Here is a 20,581-nt window from a genome sequence, read left to right on the forward strand (position 1 = left end):
CGCTCATCAAATGTTTATCTGACCTGTCAAATATATTTTTTGTGCAAAGCTTTCCAGTTCATTCATGTGTGTGTGTGTGTGTGTGTGTGTGTGTGTGTGTGTATTCTTTGTACAATCCAATGTAAATCTGTTTTGGATTATGACAGTGGGCATTCCAAACATGTATTTGAAAGTAAGAGTAAGGTGAGACTATTAGTAAGAAAATGAATTGGAATAATTCCAGTTTGTTTGTTTTTTGTAATGGGACTATTTTTAAGTAACTGTTTTTAAAACTATTGGTCTGATTAATGGAACGACTTACTTTAATTTCAAAAAATAATGAAGCTAATTTGAATTCAAATGCTTTTGATAGTTTTATAGCTCTGGTTAGGAATGTTGCAGGTATATAATTCACAACATAGTAAAAACAATCTGTACAAGAAGCAGTTTATTCTAAAATGGTTCAAATATCAAGTCTTACTACAAATCAAAGCACAAAACAATGGGAACACCGCCAAACTGTGCAGTGCCTGTTGTAAAATTTACAAAACAGATCAGTACAAGTCTATATTTTTATTCAATAATTCATAATACTGTATTAATGCCTTCATTTTAAAAATAGTTGTTCCCCCATAGTACAACTAAATATAGCAGTTGTTCTGGCTTGTACGTGTTAGAAATTTTACATAAAGTTGTAATCAATGACAACTAAACATGTCGCATAAATATTCCCTTCCAACTTTAAGCTATACCGTACATTTTATTGAAGCTCAGAAGAGTTTTTCAATATAAAGCATGTAAAATACATTCCACAAAATTCTTCATGAAAGAGGCATAATTCTTAAAGCCCTTTTACTTATTAGTTACTGAATGAGATTACTTGTACGAAAAGGAGACTTCTGTGTGCAGTTTGTAATATTACCTTGGTAATTATGAGTCTGTCAACCCCTTCATTTGCACATTCATACAGCTTCTATATATACTTCCTGAATAAGAGTTTTACTGAATATAAAACACAAGTTGTATTATGTTGATCTTTGCTTAGAATCTCACTTAAAAAGTAGAAGATACGCAGTCCAACTGCTTTTGGGGGGATTGTCCTATGCTCTCACTTGAAGTCAAGGGCACTTGATTTACTAGGACTCATTCTGATACAGAGTTACTGTAGGTGCTCAGCACACTGTAAAACAGGGGGCAGCAAGTGGCGGCACCTAGGCCAAATCCAGGCCCCTGACAGATATTGCAGTTGTCAATGTAGAGGTGAAAGGGGTATGCAGAAAGTGGCATCTGTGACAACAAAACTTGATAGCCGTGGCTTCCTTCCCCACTCTTAAGTAGCCTGTAGGGAAATGCTGACCGGGGCTGTAGAAGCATGCCCTAGTTTTTGCAAGGCATACAAGCAAGTTAGCAAAATCTTACTGTATATTGATTAGTGAATTGCATTGTTCACTGTAGTTCAGCTTCTGCCAGTGCAATGAGTAGCAGTAATTTGTCTTAAAACTTGAGCAACTTGGGCACCAGTGGGTTTAAACTACTATTACTGCACATTTTTTTTACAGCAAAACATTGAAATAAACAAGCGGCAGAGCCAAACTATATTTATAGTTGCAGCAATATATATTCAAAATGCCAATTTAGAAGTAGGCTGAAAATGTTGACAGTGTTGTTTTTCAGTTCTGTGGCACAACATTCTATTGAGATAAAGACAGCGTGATATAGCCGATGTGAAATACTTTCAAGTTCCATCTCTTTAAGTGGAAGAGATTTAAGCTTGTCCATTATACTTAACTCTACCATTTAATTTTGATTAGATTATGCCTACTGATTACACTGATTTCAATTATAATTTCAACTCGGCAGAAATGTGCGCTTCACACCCCACCTAAAATGTAACAATAAAATCAAGGTCAACTACTGAATCTTAGGAATGCTTTCCAATTCAACTGTCTGCTTTGCCAAATGAACACTATATGTGAATGCAGTTTATTCAGCATGCAAAAAAACATTGCTTAGGAGGCAATAGTGAATAAATGTTCAATTATCATATCCTAATACTGATCAATCACTTTGCTGTATATATCTTTGGAAATCAAACCCACCTAGAAAATGAAAATTAGCCGTTTGAAATCAAATTATGGAAGTGTTTTAGTACCATATAGTGCAAACCTTCACTTTTTTAAGCTATCAAGTTGAAAAATTATAAAATTATCAAAAACTGAAAACAACATGTAGTGAAAATATTGAATGCTGGCTATTCTTTATATTTCCATTCAAAATAAGAGCAATTTAAGGTGTAAAACAAAATTGTCTTTATTTCACATACTAAACAGATTGGTGCTTTTGAAAGCATATTAATGTCCTCTTATATAAAGAAGCCACGTTCAATGTTTTAAAATACTGTGCTGATTAAAAATACCAAATCACTGCTATTCTGATGGCTAGTAGTGAGTTGGTGATCTTAATCAGTACTTACGCCCAGTAAATAGAGCATTTCTATTAAAAAGGAATTACCGAATTCCTTTCAGGGCTTTAAAGCTGTTATTTCCCACAATTCCCAATGCTACAAAAGGTGATGCCAATAAGCATTTTAAATGAGTATCTAAAGCAGGAGTTACAGGATCTTTAGCTTTTCAGATGTAGAACTACAACTCCCATCCCCTAGTAAGCACTGCCAATGGCTAGTGATGGTGGGAGCTGTACTTCAGCAACATCTGGAGAGCCAAAGGTTCCCCAGTCCTGATCTGAAGTATGTCTTTAACTGAACAGAAATGGATCAAATTACTGTATCTTGGTGCTGGTGTGTAGAAATTTAATGCAGAAGCAAAAGCTTCTGATTCTTCCTTGCAGCTGTGGAGGTCAAAGGGAAGAGGGGGAGGGGAATAGCATGACTTTTGAACCAGGCCTGTACCTGCTGCCACCACCAAAATAAATGATATGTAGACAAAACATGCAGTTCTGAAGCATCCCATACAGGAGTCCCATTGCTAATATATTCAGTGAATTCACTCCGACATGCATTCCATGTGGTACAGACTTAGGTTTGAACTATGAAGCTTAGGAGCAGGTCTTGGGCAACTCCCAATCCTTTAACTTACCTCATAACAGGAGTGCCAACTTAGCCCCTTGACCATGGGTGCCATGCAATGTGCATGGCCCTGGCACCAAAATTTGTGGGTGCTCAGCCCCTTTATGGGGAATTTTGTGGGTGCTCGGGCACCCAAGGCCCCAGGGGGTTGGGCACCTATGCCACATAAAGTTATGTGGACTGAATGAGATAATGCTATGTGTTCTTTTAAATTACTTATTATAGATATTTCCAAATCGCTTAGACCTTCTTGGAGGAAGGGAAAGAAAAATATGCAGTTGCTAACAATAGATGATGCGGAGTCCCATTTTATAAGGAGTCTCACTTTGGTGTTGTCTGCAATTGAAGAAATAACTGTTGCTGAAGGTTGCTCTTTCTTTACAAATATGTTATCACTGAACAGTTTGCTAAGGGCTCACAAATAAAAATGGCTTTAATGTGCTTACGAACAATGTATCTGTCTCCACTTGTGTGTGCCCACTTCTTGCATAAATATATTTTACAGTGGTGCCTCGCAAGACGAAAAGAATCCGTTCCGTGATTCTCTTCGTCTAGCGGTTTTTTCGTCTTGCGAAGCAAGCCCATTGACGGATTAGAGGATTAGCGGCTTTTAGCGGCTTATCAACTTATCGGATCAGCTGATAAGCGGCTTAGCGGCTTAGAAAGGGGGGGGGGAGGAAAAAACCCCCGCAGGAACTCTCAAAACATTTTCGTCTTGCGAAGCAAGCCCATAGGAGATTCGTTTTGCGAAGCACCTCCAAAACGGAAAACTCTTTCGTCTAGCAAGTTTTCCGTCTTGCGAGGCATTCGTCTTGCGGGGCACCACTGTATTGTGGCACTAATGAGTTGTTTTAAAAGAGAGTTCAGAAATGAAAAGTACTTTTAAATATTTCTTCTGGATTTTGTTTTTCCAGTGCTGCCACTGACAGATGTTAATAAGAGAGAATGATGAAGAGGTAATTTGTCTATTTTCTCAAAAAAAAAGAAGAGTTTAGCCAGTATTAAATTTCATAAGCAGTGATCCAGAAGGGCATGGATGCATGTGGCCTTTTTTTGAGTGTTCACTCACAGAAACTTTGCCCCCCTCCCCGCCAAAGCTAGTAAATTACTAACTGAACTTCCAAAACTGAAAACAGTGAGGGGATTTGGCACGAAAATGGGAGTTGGGGGGTGGGATTTAAAGCAGCAGCTCCACCTGCATCTGTCTTGACTGGGGCTATAATTGTGCATTATTACTATTGTCACACTACCACATCCATGCTCCAGCCTTTTGCTTCCTTTCCTTTTGCTAAGGATGACATTAACAGAATGGCAATTATGGTAGATGTACAGTGTACTCAGCAAACACTACAGACTGCAGGGAAATATTTTGCCAGGAGATAAGATTTGGAGGAAATGATATGCTGTAGACGAGGAAGAAGAGAGTTGATTTTGCTGCCCATGGACTTGCCACTGGTTTTTGCCACCTGTAAAAGAGTATTACATGCAGAAAACGAAGCTATGCACACAGCTGTTTGACTTTCAAGGAAGCCTTGAAAGCTAGTCTTTTGTATGGAAGGTTACAGCATTTTAATTGACAATTTAAAGTATCTAATTTCTTTCTTAAGTCAATGTAGTTATCTTCATTTACACAACAGTCTAATATCATTACCGAGCAAAATACCATATGGACATCAGAAATCATACAATAAAGCTATCTTATATGTAACCCAAGTAGTTAACAAGTGAAGCAAATGTTAACTTTATAGTCTATTTTTGTGTGTATAGTATGCATCTTCTACCATGTGAAGAATTGTACACTGTTTAAAGCATTAACTGCAGTTTTCCTAGAAGACTTTACAAGTAGTAATAATAGAAATAATATACATTATTGCTAAAGATTCAGAGGATAGCAATCCAGAACCCCTCTTCTACCTTACACTAACGGAGAGCACCATGCCATCCTTACACATGTGAATTCTGATCAGTAACGCGAACCAGCACTTTGGAATAGAATTACACCCCATCTCTGGGAATGAGGGCTTAAACGCTGAATTAGGATGAAGCCAATTAGCACCAAAATAAAATGGGAGAGGGAAATCCAGGCTTCCTAGGTTTTGTTCAAACCGTGAAGTATTATGTCCCTTGGTTCCTATAAACGTGAGCTTTCATCATAGTTTTGTGCCTAGTTGATCACGGTCACTGCTTGCTGGTGTTCAAACAAACATGACGCGAGGAAACTGTCATATAAGGCCTTAGCTAAATGTTCAGAGGCGAAAGGGTTCAAATGCTTCCATGAAGCTGAAATCTCTTTCCACGGGTCAGCATTGCTCAGTCAGTTCTGCAGCTGCTCCCAACTATGCTTGCCAACTCAGAGAACTGATGTGCTTTTAACAGCCAGAGCCAGGAGCCATTAACTCCACTTCTGCTGCTCTCCCTATTTACCTCAGTACCTTCCAAGCAATATACTGTACTTCTACCTAACATGTTCTGTAGCCCTTACTTCTTAGGTAGCATGCCTCCTGGATGCTCCACCTAGATCCACCCAGCATCAAAACATCATTGCCAGAACCTTTCTATACTCATTGTATGCTTGTGAAAACATTTTAGTTAACATGGCCTTTTAAATAAAAGATTCAAAACCTGGAGCGTGAAGCGTTTCGCCAGTGTGGTGTTCAGCAGAGGAAGCAAACTGGTGGAAGTTAACCTGTATCCTTCCAGATTCTGTTGGACTCCAGCCCCCATCAGCACTAACCTGAGATGACGGGGTTGCAGTCCAGCAACATCTGAATGGCTCCCCATCTCTAAAGTAAACAAACTGTGTGTATGTGATCCCATTGGCAGCACAACAAGGAGGGTATAGAACATTATATGGTTGCATAAATGGGTGAACAGTTTTGGCTGTGCTGCTTGAAATGAAATTACTTATTGCTACAAATATAGGTTCAAGGTAGGCTATGTGTGGGGCATGCTTAGGTTCTTGAAATTAGTAAGCTATTGTTCAATATACCAATGGTAAATATGCAGGATACTCCACTAGCAGTATTTTCTCCTCTTATTTGTGCTCATACCCACAATCCACTGGGACTAGCTGCATTCCAATCAACTGCTAGAGTTCCATGCTTTTTGTAGCCTTTATGTTTTGATTTGGCCAGAAGTTCTCAGGCACACTAAAGTAATGTGCCTGTTCTCACTTTATGCTTTGCTGTAAGGGGTCACCTTTGTTTGCTGCATAAAATATGGAGATTCTCCTAGACACCTTTACTTTGAAGAACTGAAACTGAAAGAGTTGTTTCCATGACAAAGTAAGTGACCAAACAACCACTGATGCTATTATTGAACTCCTGCGCTTCTGACCATAGTTAGTTTTATTTGGGAGGTGCTTACACACCAATGAAGATACTCCTCCTTGAGTTATGTACTTGGTTCTGCATATGCGAGTGGGGGAGCAAAGTACACAAACAGAGCTCCAGTTTATCAGTACTGATACGGCAAGCCCTGCCAATTCAGGGAAGCAAGCACTGGACTTCATACAGGAATCCCTTCCCAGTTTGCAAACATGAGCTGGCACTCATGGACTGTGGCTGTGGAAGAGGTTTTAATCAGCACTGAAGTTATGCTGCAAACCTGTAAAACTGAGATGAATATTGTACTGTTTCCTCTCTGTGTGTGTGTGTGTGTTTGTGTGTGATCTGTATGATATGTGAGGCACTACAAGTTTTTCCAATTCCGCAGTAATTACAAAAGTTCCCGAAGAGAACCAACCCACTTTAAGTCACAGATTGTAGAATGATAAGCAGACGTTCTCCCGGCGACAAAGTTTTCTACATGTGGAAAAAGCCGCCACAGATGACAGAGGTGATCATAACGACCAAGAACGTAACTCTTTTCTTCAAGGTGGAGGTATGTAGCAGCATGTGTGGTTACGTTTGTGTTGTATTTCCGGGTTGGAGGTTCCTCCTACATTCATCCGTAAGCCACCGTTCGTCTCATTTCTAAGGCTGCAACTTCTTTTTCTTTTTCATTTTCTCCTCCATTTCTATCTGTGGCTATGTGCAACACAGAATTGCAGAGTTGAAAGCCATCGGTTGAGAAGAGGGGAAGTTCCTTCTCCCATGCAATAAGGCACACAAGGCACAGTTTCTCAGTGCTGTTATTCCACACGGTAGCGTTAGCAGCAAGTAACAATCATTCCCAATCATTTCAGAGTGTCCAGTTATAAAATAGTTGTTGGTTATGTACGCTTGTCCTATGGGCCTTGGAAACGTTTATATCTTTTAAAATCCATACATGAAAGCATCCAGTATAAAAAGATCAATATATTACTGTTGAAGAGTTATTGTTTTTTTGTGACTTCCCCCCTCTTTTTTGTATAAAAATTAGAAAAAAATCAAAATATATCACACTATTATTTACACAGTCCATGCTTGGAGGATCACTGTAAAAGAACACAAACAGGTTTAAAAAAACACACACGGGCATAGCATGCATCTCACTCTCATCTACTGCGAGACAGTGTTTGCAACTATTTGGTGACATTGCTGACTTCAATCTATTATTATCATCATCATCATCATCATCATCATCATCAATTGCATGGTTTAAACTCACTAAGCGCAATCTTAAATGAGGATGTGGAGGGAGTAAAGTAGACTATCTACTTTTTTCAAAGCTGTACCAGTGTGTATCATCCAAGGTGAAAGGTAGGCAATGTAATTATTCCATCTAGCAGTGCTGATTCTTTTTCTTTAATTCTCGCCATTTTCTTTAATTTTCACTATTCGGAAAATTTTTGGAGGGGATAGAGGGTGGGGAGATTAATGGGCCCAATCCCAGGGCCTCTTGCGGGAGTGAATGGGCTTTGGATTCAGTCGACTGAAGGCCACCTCTGCCCTGCCTGTGCTGAGTCCATTCTGTCCCTAAAATGCTCCATTTTTGGGCCTAACACTAGCTACTGCGGGTAGAAATACCACTTGCAATAGGCCTATGGAAATCTATGCCTGCAATAGATCTATGTCCACATGCTTTCCTCGCTGGTAGAAAGACAGCTCCATCCTATCCTGATCTTTTCTAGTCAGTAGGTCTGAGGGATTGCTCTGCCCTTGCTTAATAATGCCTGACATGTGTAATAATCTCTAGGCTGCTTGTGCAATCCTCCTGTTGGTTGGGACTGCTTTCCTCTCTACCACAGCTTGAAACAGAAGCACCACCCAGTCATTTGCTGCCCTTCTTTGTATATGTAGCCCTGAAAACAAAACACTACAGGGGAAAGCTGCACAGAGACTCTCAGAAAAGGTTGGTTGGACATAGGAAGAGTTACAATAATGAAGGAAAAAAGGCACTAGGTTGTTTTGTTTTCACCTCTCATATAAGAGCTGAGCTAAAATGGGGGAACTGACTTTTGTACATGGCTTTATGCCCATGGAAAAGTGTCATATAGGTGTGGGGGAGCATGAAGTATTTGCAGAAAGAGTCTCAGCAGCCATGGCAGCAGAGACGTTTCCCCCTGTTTAGCTATACTGAATGGAAATCCAAAATGGATGCAGCTCTAGTATTAAAACCTGACTTGGAAAAATAACTTAAGAAGAGGGTTATGGTGAGGGCCCACTTTCACCTTCTGCTTCTCATGGAAATTGCTGCCTGCCAGCACAAGTTTACTGCTGTGTGATTGTGGCCTGCATTCAAGGACACTGGTTTGCCACCATCATGGGCAGCTCTGCCCTAAATTTACACTAATCTAAATTTGTTTTAAAAATATATATAGCGTAATGCGGACATGAAAGCAAGATGCAAAGTCAGCATTAAAATGGAAATAAAATCAGATTTATTTGCCAGGCATAGAATAAAAAAGATAGAATCAAGCAGGAATAAGTTGGTATGTTTCCTGGCCAATTAATTTTAGTTATAATTTCATAAGCAAAATGCTGAGTTTCTTGTCTCTTTGCTCTAATCCCTCTATGATGGCTATATTAATATGCGGGTATTTAGCAAAGATATCTACATTTGTCTCAGTTCATTTTCTCCCCTTTTCCCCCCTTTCCCTTTACAAAATAGCTCTATTATGTTCCATGCTATTACTCTTGCTAAGCAACAATCTTAATCTTAATTCAAGCCAATTCAATTCAAGCCAATTCAATTAATTCAATTCAATTAATTCAATTCAATTCAATTAATTCAAACAATCTTAATTCAAGCCAAAGAGAAAATCTAAGGTAGGGTACGATACCTTGTGCCAGCATCCTGGTACCGGTAATCCATCTGGTCCCTGCAAAAAGTAAGTAACAATTTTGTATTCTTGGAAAGCACCAAGTAAATCATAACAGCAACACACACACACACACACACACACACACACACACACACACACACACCATTTATGATGGATCTGCAAGACCTATCATTACCATAAACGTACTGGAAATATCCATGCAAAAACCATGTGCTGTGTTTGAAAAGTAGGTATGTAGAAACAAATCACATTCCATGTATAAATTTCACAAATAAAACAATTACTCAAATTCATAAACAATTGCTTAAAAAATTCATCAGCTCTCTGTATTAAAGCAAATTTGGTTTTTTGATTTTAAGATGTTTTGTTTCATGCAAATATGAGTTTGACAAAGGGAGGAAAGAGCTATACAAGGATAAACTCAATACCAATATAAGTAAAATTATTTCAGGCAATCTCTCAGACAGTATCTCTTAGCTCAACTCTGTGACACAGGAGACTGACTGGTGAATGGCTGTCTTTCAAAATGGGAAGTACGTTGCCAATGGACAAGCAGAGGCATGGACATCTTCCCTACCTATCCTAGGTAAAGCATTCTTTGCATATTATCCATACTGTTTCCAGGTTTAGTTTCTGGCTATCAATTGTAAAATACTTTCCTTGCTTGCAAACCATTTTCTTTCTTGCGACTTGGCTACACAGGCCAATTTATAATGTTAAAAATGCATTATAAAAATGTGACACTAGATGGTGCTGTAGAGCAGAATCTAAAGTCAATGGCAGATACCTTGGGAGCATCTTCGTCCCCCCACCCCAATAGCATTTTAATGGCATTTTTTATATCTTTATAGATCCAGCAATGCTCTTGAAGGGGGTGGAATAGGCTCACAACATCAGAATAACTCTGGCCTATGGGATTGGCTGATGTGATAATGTATGCAAGCTGGCCATTCATTCAGAAGTCACAAAACAGGGAGAGTGCTTTAGATAACTGAAATGTTAAAATCATTTGTGGTATCAGATACATAAATAGGCATAGCTGTCGATTTCAACCTGTGCACTCTGAAACTACTCAAACTTATTTGCACAAAGAACGTGTTTCAAACCCCATGACATCCAGGAATATGTGGCTGAATGACACACACATACTAAATGTTTGTGCAAATTCATATCAGTTTAAAAAAGTTTTCCTCCCTCTGCCCTTCCAGGTATTTAACTGCCTGGTCCATGCATACAACTTGCTAAGCTTATAGTAGCCAGAAGTATAGACAGACCTTTGGCTACAAAGCCAGACTCTAGAATTAAAAATATATAAGCATTTAGTTTCACAACGTGGCATGAATCTGGATGGAATGAACTGGAGCGTGCCCTGGCTTGTGAAATGTCAGTTCTTCCATATGTCTGTACAACGTTTGGTCTTTCACAAGTCATACAGACACCTGACAAATTCTGGCCACATTTTCCTATAAAAGAATGGAGGTTCCAGAGGGAAAGGAAGGGAGAAAGCGGAAAAAGACTATGTTATGCAAGAAAAGGGCTAAGTTATGCAGAAAAAGTCATGCAAAAGAAGAAAGAAAGGGGGGGGGGGATACTATACCAAAGGGCAGAGCATATCCACACCATCCAGTTCAGGTAAACCTGGCTCCCCTTTAAAAATGAACTGTTAATTGAAAATGGAGAAATACACAGAAAAGTTTATAAGAAAGAAAAAGGAAAGAAGGAACAGAAAAAGTGAAGAAATAATTCAGAAGCTTACAGAAATGTTAAGCATGGGGGATCTCTGACCTGGAGGGCAAATGTGGTCCTCCAGGCCTCCCTTATCAGGCCCTTTGTACTCTCCCCCAGGCCACACCTCTCACTGGCCCTGTCCCACACCCTCTTGGGCTGTTTCCTTGTGTCCTTCAACTGTAAGAATGCTTCTTACTTGCCTGGAGGTAGGGTAGACAGGTGTGTGTAGAACTGACTTTTGCATGGCCAAAATGCAGCCAAATGTAAGATTCGCAGCCTAATATAAGAGTCACATCCATCGCTCCAACAATAGTCGTCTGTGGGCACACCCACTGGCATTTGACTCCCGCATGACTGTCCATGATATTCAAGATATTTAAGGCTGCCCCACCCCTATTTGTGATGTTTTTTGGTCACTTCTGGGTTTGGCAAATTGTATGCGGTTGTGCACATATTGGACATGCCAAAAATGGTCACTGCCTGTATACAGGACTGAAATAAATCAAAACTGGCTTGAAGAACGAACCATCTGTTTGTGCCTATTGTGTGCTTGGTTTCTGTTCTGTCTTCCTACTGTTAAGCTCAGTGAGCAGTCACAATGTTTTTTCATGGGTTCCTTTCTTTGATTGCTGATTTGCATATGAGGTGCCTTTCCCATTTTGTGTCTACCCTAAAACATGTACGCCAAGAAAGTGCCATTCCAGCATCATGATAAAAAGAAAGGCCAGCGAAATGGAACTATTGGCCTTCTGCCGTTATCCAAGTTCAGAGGTGTCTGCCTCCAGAAACCCTTTTGTGCTTCAGGTGTCAAAAAGCAACGGAGATAATTTAAAGCAAACATATATTCCCAGCAATATCAAACCATACCACTGGACAAGGCTGATCCAATCCAGGCGGCCCTGGCTCTCCTTTTTGCCCTTTTGCTCCTTTTCTACCCGGAAGTCCTCTTTCTCCCTGTGACACAACAGAAAAATCAAAGCTCTTTTATAATCTGAAAGATTGGAGTGAGAGAAATACTACTTGTTAAGTCATGAATTTAGCGTCCACCTGTTTGCATTCTGTTACAGACTTATATAAGTGGCTTATATATTATGTGAAAGCTCAAATATAATACAGAAATTAAGAGAGAAGCACCAGAAAGAAAGAATAACCTGCTGCGTGAATGCAGTCCATCAGTGGTCACTTAAGAACAAACCTTGGTTAGCACTCATGGTTCATTTGGTGAGCAGCAAACTACTAAGCTGCCTGGGTTTGGATGTAGTGCTTAGCCAGACTATGGTTTTGCTCTTGGCAGCATGGCAGGGGAATCAGGAGTAGGAGAAAAGCAAAGTGGGACATCAAGAACAAACCTGGTTACTATTCATAATGCTTTATACTTTTGCCTTGCATATGGATTCACCTACAAAATCTGGCATATGACCACATACTATTTCTACAAACTTGAACTAGCTTCAATTGAACAAGATATAGTTGGGCTCTCCTGTCCTCAAAGATTAAAGGTGAAATATATGGCCCTGTTCAGATATGCAGTAAATAGATCTCCAGTATTAAAAGAATCTATAATGACAAATCATCTAGTGATATCTAGTACCATTTATGTAGATGAGGGCCAACATTTATTTTAGGGGATGTTGTCAGTGAGTATGGACTTTTTGTGTGTGTGAACAGATGAATTAGAGGCAGACATTTAGCTCAGTGAATTAGAAGCAATACAGACCTTTTCTCCTCTCTCACTTTTTTCTCCTTTTTCTCCTCTTAGGCCTGGGAAACCCTATAAGAGCAACATGGGAAAAAAGTATGTGTTTAGTGCCAAATAGTTCTGTTAATGAGGAAAAGGAAAAACAAGGTGGTTGTTGTTGTTTTTTTAAAAGCAACCACTCTGAATTGAGACAATGAAACATTTTCAGAAAAAAAAGTATGGGCATGTTTTGTACTAGTACTGTTTGTTTATTTCTTGCACCCTACTCTTCCTCATACAAGGCCCAGAACAGCTTAACACCATTTATAAAGTTCAGCATTAAAAACAAAGCTAGGCTGTGATTCACTACAAAGTGCAAAAAAAGATCACTTGGGATATTGCTATTAAAACATTTATTCTGATGAAGCACAAGGATGTTGCAGATCTTATACTACTACTCATATGTGGCCCAGGGACACCTCTCTCACCTTTGTATAAACCAAGGCTGGATCTACATTGACCTTCTAAACGTTATTGAACTGAACATTCTATAAGGTTCAGTGGCAGTTTCCCTTTGTCAGTGGTTCATTGCTCTGCAGCGTGACAAGCGCAGATCCACCCCAAATCAGGCAATAGGTCCACCTCAGCAGTACTAGCATCTGTTATGATTGCAAGGGACTCTTTAGGATTGCTGGTGGAAGTTGCTTCTGACAATGCAACCAGAGACCCTTGGCCAGGAAAGGCGAATCTTAACTGAGATGAAAGCCTTTGCCCTGCTACACAGTCATGACCCCTCCCTCTACTAATCATTTATAACGCATGAAAAATTCTGTTTAATTGCTTCCTGCATTGTTTGCTGACATACTGATATTATAGATAGTATACTCATTACTTACATCTAATCCCGGTTCCCCTGGCTTTCCCTAGGGTTAAGAGAAAGAAATGGAGACAGTGAACTGGTGAGAGTGGGAAATCATGGGCAAGATTCAACTAGTGGGTCCGTCAGAGGAAGTCCTGCGCAAGGACTTATGCTTCTCCCCTCCTCACCCTGTACTAACAATTTCAGTGCTGCCCTGAAATTGGCTTGGGGGTGGGGGTGGTTGGGATAACATCCACAGCAGCACACAGAGGGAGGATATCATTCTGTCTGTTAAGCCAAAATGCTTCCCCTGATGGAAAAACTGCCTTAGTGCAATGTTGAATTTCCCCCCATGTTTAGTGGGTTACATTTATGTTAAGCAGATACCTAGCTCCCTCCCATTGAAATCTGTAAGTATTAAAAGTGCTTTGCTGACTGGGTTCTGGCCCCTGCGTACAGCATCTGGACAACACACATATTTTTGTTTTAACAGAACTTCTGTAATTTTAGTAACACAAAACAACCAAAGAGGAAATACTATTATTGTGTTGTTTTTCCATTTTCCATTTTTTCCATTTCCACAGACAAATCGTTTAAAAAACAAAACAGAAAACTGCAGGATTTCACCACTGACTCAGATATGATGTCTATAGCTTGGACAAGCTAATCATATGCACTTTTACACTTTTACAGCAGAATTATCACTGCTACAACTCTCTGCAACACTGATGGGAAGTTTCTGAGAAAAAGACCACACAATAATTATGAGGTTTCAAAAAGGTGTCTGAAATCTGTTTTAAATTTCCATGTAGGGCTCAATAACTATTCTTATAAAATTCTCTACCATTACAATAATACTTAGAAAAAAAATTAAGTTTGCCTGTAAGGAACTTTTATGTAACACAGAAGCTTTCTACTTCATTAAAATTTAGTAGTTTCAAATAAAATGAAATACGGTGGTGCCCCGCAAGACGAATGCCTCGCAAGACGGAAAACCCGCTAGACGAAAGGGTTTTCCGTTTTGGAGGTGCTTCGCAAAACGAATTTCCTATGGGCTTGCTTCACAAGACGACAATGCCTTGCGAGTTCCTGCTGGTTTTTTTCCTTTTCCCCACCTTTTTCTAAGCCGCTAAGCCGCTTATCAGCTGATCCGATCTGCAGATAAGCCGCTAAAAGCCGCTAATAGCGCTAATCCTTCAATGGGCTTGCTTCGCAAGATGAAAAAACCGCTAGACGAAGAGAATCACAGAACGGATTCTTTTCGTCTTGCGAGGCACCACTGTACAGTTGTGAGTCATTTCGTATCCCTTTGGAGGACTGTGGCGTTAACCCATTTCCCATAACAGATCCATATGTGTTCCTACCTTCTCCCCTTTGGTGCCTGGTAAACCGATAAGCCCAGGAGTACCAGCAGGACCCTAGAGAGAAAAGAAAACTACTAGAAAAAGGCTTGGAATATTGCTATCAAAGCATCTCTTCTAATGGAGCACAAGGATGTTGCAGATTTTATACTACTACTCACATGTGGCCCAGGGACACCTTTTTCACCTTTATGACCACTTTCACCTTTTGCACCCTTTGCACCATCTGAGCCCTGCATAAAAACAAATACGTTTATTAGGGTTTCAACTAGTTGGTTTTTTAAAAATCACTTTCTTTATGCCCAATTCATTTTTTCCCCAATTAAGTTAAAATGAAGTTTCATGTTATCAAAATTTCACTCAAGGCATCTTTTAAAAATACTAAAGGAAATGCAAGTCGACATACAAATAAAAGCTCCCTATTAGAATAATGCACCAGACCAAGAGTGCACAGTTCCAGCCTTGGCACCTGTTTACAGAGGAACAAGAGATTGCGGGGTGGGGAGAGATAGTAGAACAATGAAACACTGATCTTGGTAACAGCAGCAGCAGCAGCGGATTTGTGGGAAAGGGCAAGTGCAAACATACCCTTTATTTGCTTATATAAAGTTATACAAGCATTTAAAAAAAATAGATTGCATAAGAAAATTTCAAACCAAAGGTATGAGCTATGAACATTCCTGAATTCTTGCTTCTGAAACTCACATGGTCTGAATCAGAAAGGAATTTGACTGGTGGTAGATTGGGCAGTGACTGAAAGATCTCAGCCTATATTGGGTTCTTATATCTATCTGCCTGAAATAAATCTTTTGTACTGGTGGGCTCTAAGTTGGGGTTGGCCCAAGACATTTTGCTTCCCGAGCTGAAGGACAAGATGGCATCCCACCTCCCCATTCCATGTACAGATGCTGACTGGACTTGCAGCTTAATCTTACTTCAGTACTGGCAATAAAATAGGCTAAGGGTGTAGGAAAGGCTGCATGGCACACCCGCCCACCTCTGTCTTCCCACAGAAGGGTAAGGCCAGGGGCCTTGGGTGAAAATAACATGGGAGGCTGACCCTGCTGCCTTCCAGCTTCTGCTGACAGAGCTGGCTGTCTCATTTGGCCTAATTGTAGGGCAGGGTCTGCTCTAGGATAAGCTTAGTTAGTCTTCAGTGGTCCAAGTGGTTTGTCCTTGTGCTCAGTTCCAGTTCAATTCATAAATGGTGTGAACAATTTTAGTGACCCACCTTGTGTCCTTGAATTCCTTGGGGACCCTGCAAGATATCAATGATGCATATGAGAAAAGAAAATACAAGGGAGGTTGGGGGGAAAGTTGATCTGTAATTCAAGCCTTATCCTCAAATCCTCAATGCCTGTGCCATAATATTTATCTTTCAGACATTTTATTTAGATGTAGAGAGAAACAGAAGCCACTCATGCAAATATGCCTGCATAATTCAGAGGATGTGGCTACAGTAGACAGGCCTAACTGTTTTTCTTTTTCTTTTTTTAGAATGCTGTCATCTTCGTATGTTACTGGCCAACCTATAGCCTGAAAAGAATAAGGCACAAAGCTAGAACTTTAAATGCAGTTGTTCTACACCAGGTTTTGGTGAATGGTGCACGTCTTAAAGTTACCATTCTAAAAGTATTCTTTAAGATGAAACCATATAACCCATTGCATTTTTCTTTAGAAATCTACATTGTATTTCAGTGTGGAAGGAAGCTGAGAGCATGGAAACTTTCCTTTCAGACAGAAATATCAACTCCTAAAGCCAAGTGAGAAAAACCAGGGGGCAGCCATGTTTGTTCATCTCTAAAGTGAGGCTGTGTGTTTAATTTTTATATCAAAATAGATTGGTTGGTAAAGGTAGCTCAATCCTGGCCCTGCCATACCCCACTGCTCTGGGGAAAATGGGGATGAGAGGCAAAGTGGTCCATTTTGTTCATCTTTTCTGAATCATGTCATAAAAAATTACATCCTACCACTTCCCTTTCTTTAAATATGAACAGGGAAAACAGGTGAAGAGCAAAACTGGTTGCTTCTGTCATGTCCCATTTGTCTTATTAAAATAAACAGTAAATGTATTAAAAATAGTGTCAATAAATGGCAACTCTAAAGGGAGTTTGAACGGCCAGGAGGTGACTGACATGCTGAGGACACAGAATCATTGAAGGTCTAGGAAACAGTGAAGTGAAATGTCTCAGCATGTTTTTGATGTTACCTGTCATTTATCCAATATTCAAAAGGATTAACTGATCAATATATCTCCCCTTATTTTTTTAAAAGGTTCATAATTACGTACAATAAATAAAAAATTGTCCAGTAGCACCTTAGAGACCAACTAAGTTTGTTCTGGGTGTAAGCATGCACAGAGTCGGTCTCTACAGTGCTACTGGACAATAATTACAAGAGAAAATGGTATCAAGCATCATTCATGGACTAAGGCAAATGTAAAAGTTATTTGCCTTAACATTAGAAATAACTGAAGGAAAGAAAGGGAAGGATAACATTCCCCTCCCCAGGAAATATGTAGGGATAGGCTCATGTGTGTATCCTTTGGCAACAATATAATTAAATAACACGAATAAATTGTATTCAGCAAGAAGTAAAATAGCAGAATTTCAAGCAAGGGCACATATTACTATGCCATGATCTCAACAAAGATATTTAATGTAGGTTGGAAAAATCACATGGCATTTAGGTAATAGACTCACCTTATGCCCCTGTATTCCTTGAGGACCCTAAAGAAAGCAATAGTTCATTTGTTAAAGAATCCTAGTAAATCTTTCATTTTGTACACACAGCTATCATACTTCCTCTCGAGGTAGAATACATTTGTTTGTATCCCCCCCCATTATCATGGGTTAAAAAACCCACCCCAATCTAAACAAAATAAAAGTTTGATCTAACTGATCTATCTATGTATGATGAAGTTGTCAGGGATTCTAAAATTGTAGAAAGGAGCCTACCCTGACTTCACCGTCCCCTACCAAATATTCATAAATATACTTCCTATGGCAATGTGCATCTTTTTCTGGAAAATGTCTTACCAATCTGTGATCACCAATATGTGTGTCGCTACAAATGTCCACATTCAAACAGTTGTAACAAAGAGAAATAAATTTTAAGACTGAAAATGTTTAACAGTGCACATTGTTCACTTTTTATTCAAGCTGGATCCCCAAATTCCCCTTCTCCAGATATGTGCTGAAATTACCACACAGCAGTTCTTACAGTCCGCTTACGTACCTCAAGTCAATGCTCTGGTATGGGCTTGCCATCTGCTGGAACGTTTAGGATCTGATCTAATGGCTAATTATATCAAAGGAAACGTTTGACTATCTGGATCTCTCCTATATATAGTCAGTGGGATCAACCTTCCTGTCAAACAACTAGAGTCAGCAGTAAAATGCCTGCTGAGCATATTGGGATCCAAGCTTACTGAAGCTTAGCTGTTCTGGGCATACTCTCAGCACAGCATCTATCCTGTGTGTGGCATTTGGGCCTTTAGCACTACATTCCATCACAAACACTTTACGTCACACAAGGAATCATTTCATAGCTGCATGGAAACCCTTGTTATGGGGTTTTGTTTTTGGCTCCCAACTCTGTCAGGTGTTATTCCATGCTTATCCCACAGACGAAAAGAATCCGTTCTGTGATTCTCTTCGTCTAGTGGTTTTTTCGTCTTGCGAAGCAAGCCCATTGACGGATTAGTGGATTAGCGCTATTAGCGGCTTTTAGCGGCTTATCTGCTGATCGGATCAGCTGATAAGCAGCTTAGCGGCTTAGAAAAAGGGGGGGAAAGGAAAAAAAAACCAGCAGGAACTCGCAGGACATTGTCGTCTTGCGAAGCAAGCCCATAGGAGATTCGTTTTGCGAAGCACATCAAAAACGGAAAACTCTTTCGTCTAGCGAGTTTTCCGTCTTGCGAGGCATTCATCTTGCGGGGCACCACTGTAAAATATTAGAGATAAAATTATCTCATTTGCTAAAGTAGTAAGTTGATTTTATTGCAACAACTCAGTGGTTAAGTATTTTAGATTTGTACACTCATCATCAACGGTTGTTGATCTGCACACAAAACAAACCTCCCTGGATAGGTTAGAGCCACAGAGATTGTAAATTGGTAAATAATCTGAGTATTAAAACAGAAGACTTACCGTAGGGCCTGGTGGACCTGGTAGACCTGGAACGCCAGGAGGTCCTGGTTCAGCTATGATCTGCACCTATGGATTTTGTTACACAGTGAAGTGATTTGACAGAATACAGACTTGTATGGGCATGATAAAAAAACAACACATTTAGAATGAAAAATAATTATTGGTGAATGAAAATGCTCTTAAGAAATATAGAGAACAAAGCAATTAATAAAAACTTTTAAAAAGAACATTAAATAAAAAAAGTTTTTTAAAGTCATTTTTAAAAACAACAACATTCTTTTAAAAAAGCTAACGTAACACATAATGAGTGTGTTCCAGGTTATTATGGGTGCAGTATGCACATGCAACCAATACCCACAGGCTGAATAGTGCTCTGCTCTCCCCAATGCCTTGCTGATGGGTGTGTGCAAAGATGGCCGGGCAGGCCATTCAGGGGAAGACTGAAATTTAATCTCTTGGCCATTTCTAAGGCTGCTCTTCTGACCTCATTTCTGTATCTTAGGCAAACAATTTAAATTCGAATCAGATGTGATAGTTTTTCACCCTGGAAAGCCTACCATATATATTTGATTTATACACAGGTATTGAGGTACACAGATAGTTCAGGCAGAAAACAGCAGACATATATAATACTTGTTGTGTTGAAGAAAGTTCCTTGCCTGTAGGGAAATTGTTAGCATGTGAAGCAGTCTTTAGGTCATGATCTTTATTGGTAAGTGATTCTCACTGAAATCAACAGGACTTATTTCCAAATGAATGCATTTTGACTTGGGTTCTGAAAACACTACTAAAAGTAAAGACTGTCACAACACGTATTAATTTTGTTGCAAAAATTCAGGAACCTGTAATGTGGAGTCTCAGTGAAAGAAAAGTCCTGTTTCATATTAAAAAGTGACTATTGTCTTGCCAGTGTGGAATACCTGAAGTGGGGTGATCCAGTGGAGGGGCCTTCTCAGTGGTGGCACCCTCCATATGGAATTTGTCATCTTTGGAGGCGAGCTATGTGCCATCAAATATTCAGTTTCATCATTTGCTTAAGGAGCACCTCTTCACACTATGTGCCCCTCCTGATAGTGTTTGGGCATAGGTCTTTTTGATCTTTTGATTTGATGTACAGCCCACAGGACTTTAATCTTACTGCTGATTTGTACGATGTAACAGATTTAGGAATTTAAAAATATGTTTTCCTATTGGCTCTGTGTTACTTTGTATTTGCATTGTGATCATTTCTTATTGGCGATATAAATATAAATGAAATAGAACAGATAAACGAAACATACGTCACTCTCTGTATGTTTACAACTTACAAGATCCTTCTCACAGGGAGCGCCAGGTTCTCCTTTTGGTCCATCAATGCCCTAAATGGTAAAAAGAAAGAGTCTGGCGTCTGAGGATGTATTTTAAGATATAAAGTTTGTGGAAGAAGAAGGGGGTGGGGATTCTCTTTATCTAAACTAACCTACTAAACCTATTAATTCTTGGTGGGAGTTTTTCCTTGCAGGGCTGAACTTTTCTTGGCTCTGATATTGTGT

At 39.6% G+C, this 20,581-nt stretch overlaps 1 protein-coding gene and 1 long non-coding RNA gene across 51 annotated transcripts in view; one reads left to right on the plus strand and one right to left on the minus strand.

Annotated features, from left to right (window-relative positions):
- Positions 1–409: 409 nt before the first annotated feature.
- COL23A1 (collagen type XXIII alpha 1 chain) overlaps positions 410–20,581 on the minus strand; it is a 310,868-nt gene continuing 290,696 nt past the window's right edge. For 46 of the 50 annotated variants that reach the window (XM_083488091.1, XM_083488068.1, XM_083488085.1 and 43 more), the window contains 13 exons: positions 20,357–20,407; positions 19,050–19,115; positions 17,601–17,627; positions 16,130–16,156; positions 15,060–15,131; positions 14,902–14,955; positions 13,575–13,601; positions 12,718–12,771; positions 11,868–11,954; positions 10,870–10,932; positions 9,270–9,308; positions 3,904–7,092; positions 410–3,575 (listed from right to left, as the gene is read on the minus strand). In XM_083488091.1, the coding sequence (XP_083344217.1) occupies positions 7,039–7,092; positions 9,270–9,308; positions 10,870–10,932; positions 11,868–11,954; positions 12,718–12,771; positions 13,575–13,601; positions 14,902–14,955; positions 15,060–15,131; positions 16,130–16,156; positions 17,601–17,627; positions 19,050–19,115; positions 20,357–20,407 (621 nt within the window). In that variant the 3' untranslated portion in view covers positions 410–3,575; positions 3,904–7,038. Of the gene's footprint in view, positions 3,576–3,903; positions 7,482–9,269; positions 9,309–10,869; positions 10,933–11,867; positions 11,955–12,717; positions 12,772–13,574; positions 13,602–14,901; positions 14,956–15,059; positions 15,132–16,129; positions 16,157–17,600; positions 17,628–19,049; positions 19,116–20,356; positions 20,408–20,581 lie in introns of all 50 variants that reach the window. The other 4 variants (XM_083488075.1, XM_083488055.1, XM_083488079.1 and 1 more) reach the window with 3 other exon arrangements.
- Positions 8,231–13,564, plus strand: LOC310699766. Its single transcript, XR_014522229.1, has 3 exons — positions 8,231–8,338; positions 9,724–9,858; positions 12,760–13,564. It is a non-coding gene; the product is annotated as an uncharacterized lncRNA (long non-coding RNA).

This window comes from Podarcis liolepis (genome assembly GCF_965112155.1).
Source record: "Podarcis liolepis genome assembly, chromosome: 2".
Taxonomy (NCBI): domain Eukaryota; kingdom Metazoa; phylum Chordata; class Lepidosauria; order Squamata; family Lacertidae; genus Podarcis; species Podarcis liolepis.